This window comes from Etheostoma spectabile, chromosome 3, assembly GCF_008692095.1.
Source record: "Etheostoma spectabile isolate EspeVRDwgs_2016 chromosome 3, UIUC_Espe_1.0, whole genome shotgun sequence".
Classification (NCBI taxonomy): domain Eukaryota; kingdom Metazoa; phylum Chordata; class Actinopteri; order Perciformes; family Percidae; genus Etheostoma; species Etheostoma spectabile.
In genome coordinates this window covers 1,039,965-1,044,530 of record NC_045735.1, presented here as the reverse complement: position 1 = coordinate 1,044,530, position 4,566 = coordinate 1,039,965, and the positions used below count along the sequence as shown (strand labels likewise).

The window sequence follows — 4,566 nt, the reverse complement described above, 5'->3', positions numbered from 1 at the left end:
TTTTTTTTTTAAACAATCCAAGGTTTTTTTTATACACATACCTTAATGAGCATGAACTTGTGCATGGGCTCGTACCACTGCAGCAGCACCACGCTGGACTCCAGACCACAGCACAGGAACACGCAGCCTCCCTGCGTGTTTCCTGCTGCACGAGACAAGTCTTAGTTGGTACATCTCCCCGAACCAATGGACACACAGTCTACTGCGCAGGAATCTGCCTCGTTTATAAATTCTTAATAATGTACCTCAAATGCAGAGGGTACACTTTCTTTAACATTTGCGAGACATTGCTGCGTTTATGTGGTGTTGGAATAGTTGAGGAAAAAGGAGTTCCCGACTGGGAAAATTCACACTGCAATGTGTATTTGGGATCGGCCTTTATTTGACTACTGGCCTTAAATTATGACAATACAATAGTTTAAATCTTCAAATCAGTGTGCAGCTAATATGTATAGGAGGAACTGCCTCTGCACAGGTATATAAACATCACACTTTTTGGGTTGTTGTGGCCATGATTCAGAATTTTGTCTCACCGACGGCGCAGGTCTTGCAGCCTTTGGTATCAGGTACTTTAGACGTCACCGCACATTTCCTGAAGACAAAATATGTGTATATAAATATATATATATATATATATATTATTCTATATATATATAATATATATATATATATATATATATATATATATATATATAATACATATACGTGTAATGGTTACCTGGCATAAGCAAATGTGTTTTTTTGGACAAAATATTTAACCAGATAGAGAGATTTGTGTTACCTTGGTAGCAGTCGGTGAGTCGAAACCATCCTCTGGTCTTTCCGAGCCTGATCGTACAACTCCTTCAGCGAATGGGAGTGAAGCTGTGAGGATTTACCTGTGAACACAGAATAGGACATCTTCTTTTAACCCTCCTGTTGTCCTCGGGTCAAATTTGACCTCTTTAATAAAACATATCTCAAATATGGGTTTCTTTTTAACCAAATGACCTCTAAAAATGGATTGGATTCCTTTCAACGCTCTTTGCAAATACGATTGATGACTTTCATTCCTGACTAAACTCATCTGTACGTTCCTCTGATCTTAACTATTAGTCAAAATAATCCATAATGTCTGCTTTATTACCTCAAATATTAGGTATAATTCTAAATAAATTAAGGTTATTGACCATGAATTCCTAAAAGTACTGTAAAACTAGTGGTAATAAGGTGGTGGTAGTGAAAACTAAAAAAACAAAAGTTTGAAAAAGGGACGAAAATGTCAATGTTTTGTCCGTTTTTGACTCGGGAGGTCAACACAAGGGTAAAAAAATGTTATCTTCTCTTTTTTCCAGGAAGCCCCCAGAGAGCAGAGCCACACTAAATGAGGATCCAAGTCTTATTTCATTCACCTGATACAGACATGAGCACGTTATGGATGGTGTAGACCCAGGTACACTTCCCTGGATACAACTGAAAGAAAAACAGAAGACATCCACTCAGTCCCAGCTTCCTTATTGCTCCGGGTGTCTCTTTCTAAAGCACTTTCATTACTTTTCAAGCTTTTTGTTGCAACAGTTCTCTGATCAAGTAATTTTATCCAGACCAGTGGAAGAAGAAGTATTCAGATCCTGTACTTAGGTTAAACAATGTAAGTATTATCAGCAAAATGTACAAAAAGTAAAAAAAGGTACAAAAAAGTACTCGTTATGCAGTTATATTCATAGTTATAGCTGTTTCTGAATTAATGTTCCTGCTGCATTAATGCGTACGTTGCATTCTGCTGCTGTGGATTAAAGTTGTGGTCATTTTAACTCCTTTATCTAGTGTTGGGTTGTGTAATCTACAGCGGTGCATCATATTCTATGAGATCATCATGTGTTTGAAGCGTTGCTGTCTTGTGAGAACCACATATCTCTAAAACGTTATAAAGGTTTTTTATGATTTCAGAAAAACAGCCCTGTTTTCAGCTTTGTGACGATGCATTTTCCAGCTGATTCAAGAGCTTTTCTTTTTAATACTTTATTTATTTAGAGAAGTAGGAGGAGTTTCTCGACACATAAAGGAACACTTCGTCCTTCACATCAACACATCTGGAGATACGTGGGGTTCACTGGACAGAAAGGGGATTAAAAACATCTGAAAAGTAACTAAAGCTGTCAGATAAATGTAGCAGAGTAGAAAGTACAATATTTACCTCTGAGATGTAGAAGAATAAAGTAGCATCAAATGAAAATGCTCAAGTAAGTAAAAGTACCTTGAATATGTACTTAAGGTAGGTACTGTACTTGAAAAAGGAAGAAAATGTTGGCCACTCAACACTACCAATAACTAATACAGACCTCTTATGACTCGGGGCTCATTTCACTCTCTAGACAAACCCCCCTGCTGTTAAGCCAACAGTTACTAAATGATTGCTGTCCTGTAGCTCTGTGTATTAATTAGACCAATAGTCTAGTCTAGATAAAAGTCTTACCAGCTCCATCGTGGCGTCCGTGCCGCTGAGGTTGAGGGTGAGGGTGTAAATCCCTTCCTCCGCCCCCAGGATCAGATGCTGGTCTGAGGGAGAGACAGAAGGAAACACAGGCTGGTCAGACACATAAAACCCAAGTGTGATCAAATGTGAGAGAGAGAGAGCGAGAGCGCGAGAGAGAGAGAAAGAGAGAGAGAGAGAGAGAGAGAGAGAGGAGAGACTTGAGAGAGGAAGGATGAGAGAGCGTGAAGGGAGGGGAGATGGAGATAGAGGAAATGAGAGAGAAAGAGAGCGACTGAAATGATAGAGAGAGAGAGAGAGAGAGAGAGAGAGAGAGAGAGGAGAGAGATGAGAGAGAGAGAGAGAGGAGAGATGAGATGCGAGTCAAGAGAATTGACTGTGCTCTTCATTCGGAGGCTGATACAACCTTTGGTAGCTGGGTTCTCCCAGGTGGTGGAGCAGTTTATTTTAAGAGGGCAGCCATGGAAGATCTTTTTAAAGTACACCTGGAAAAAGAGAAAGGAGCATTCAATAGTTTTTTTTATTTTTTTATTATTATTAGATAGCTAGACTATCTGTCCAATCTGAGTTTTCTGTTGCACGACTAAAACAACTTTTGAACGTACATAAGTTCCACCAAAACAAGTTCCTTCCCGAGGCTATTTTGCAGAGACACCTTGACATCACTACAGCATCACTCTATCTGCCCCAGCCCTGACCCCATCCACATCTGGTTCCTGCACCGCCCCACTCACTTGACTTTGGTGTTTTCAAAGCATTAGAAACTAACAAACTAACTGATCAAGGCAGCAGTAGGCCAGCAACTCCCGTGTCCCGCGTGGAAATATGGCTGTTTTTGTCAAAGGAGTCTGGTGGCTTTGACGAGAGCTTACATAACTGCTTCAGTTCCCCATCCTAAAGGACTGTCCAACACCAAGTAAAAGCTGTAAAAAAATATTCTAAACATATTTTAATACACTTTAACTGATAGATTTTCTTTTTAAGATGTCTGAAATGCATCAAGCTTCTGTCTCCGTCCACAGTAGGACATTGCTTACTCCTACGTCGGTACCCTTGCCTGCTTCTCCAGACTGGGAGCATGCCGACCGCCGTCTACTGTAGCTAAACACACAATTATGATATGTGGTGCCTGCTGAGTTTAAATGGTGAATAGTTTCTCTCCACGTAAGAAACATCAAACCCATCTCAGACACTCAGCGGCGGAGTGGATATGGAAGGAAGAACTTCTGGAAAAGACACAAAAGAAACTCACGGGAGGTTTCCTCATGACGGGGCTGACGCAATCAGCAGGGTCCTGGGAACAAAAAGGAAAAGCTCAGGTTGAGTGTGAGAGAGAGAGAAGATCATCAACGATTTTATTATCTACAGCTCTACAGCTGAATATAAGCTTCTGTAAATCTCAACCACAAATCAAATGATTTACCTAAAAACCAACGAGTAGCTGCCAATAAATGTTCTGTCAATCGACTAAGCGTCTCCGGTATATATGAAAACATTTAGTAGAAGTTCTTTGTGCAGAAATATAAATCTACAAAGCAACTTCAGCTGTCGGAAACATGTAAGAAAAAGTACAATATTTTCCTCTGAGATGTAGCGTGTAAAGTGCCATAAAAACAAAAAAGACTTAAGTAAAGTACAAGGGTGTTAAAATTGTACTTTACAGTAAGTAAAATGTAAATGTGAGTAAATGGACTTCCATGTAACACTCCACCAATGGTGCACCGGCGCTTACCTTCGATGTGGGCTGCCGTCTGCGAAGTCCTTTAGGGGGGAGCTCAGGAGGAACCATGTCTGCCGGTTTGTCATTTAACTGGACAGGGCAGGACGCAGGATCTGGCGCACCACACACACACACACACACACACACACACACACACACACACACACACACACAATAAGAAACAATGATATAATTTGCACTGCTTTTGTGTAGAAACTGATTTTTCTGTTGTGCAGCTATAGTTGAAATTAAGAGGGGATGCGGGGCGCCTGGGTGGCTCAGTTGGTCGGGCGGGCGCCCGTAGGTAGAGGTCCACTCCTTGACCCAGCGGACCAGGGTTCGATTCCAACCTGTGGCCCTTTGCTGCATGTCA

General features: G+C 41.0%; 1 protein-coding gene across 2 annotated transcripts in view; it reads right to left on the bottom strand.

Moving 5' to 3' along the window:
* map4k1 (mitogen-activated protein kinase kinase kinase kinase 1) overlaps positions 1 to 4,566 on the bottom strand; it is a 48,925-nt gene that overhangs the window by 5,676 nt on the left and 38,683 nt on the right. For both annotated transcript variants that reach the window (XM_032506579.1, XM_032506587.1), the window contains 8 exons: positions 4,206 to 4,306; positions 3,726 to 3,767; positions 2,880 to 2,958; positions 2,456 to 2,538; positions 1,392 to 1,452; positions 782 to 878; positions 534 to 592; positions 42 to 145 (listed from right to left, as the gene is read on the bottom strand). In XM_032506579.1, the coding sequence (XP_032362470.1) occupies positions 42 to 145; positions 534 to 592; positions 782 to 878; positions 1,392 to 1,452; positions 2,456 to 2,538; positions 2,880 to 2,958; positions 3,726 to 3,767; positions 4,206 to 4,306 (626 nt within the window). The remainder of the gene's footprint in view (positions 1 to 41; positions 146 to 533; positions 593 to 781; positions 879 to 1,391; positions 1,453 to 2,455; positions 2,539 to 2,879; positions 2,959 to 3,725; positions 3,768 to 4,205; positions 4,307 to 4,566) is intronic.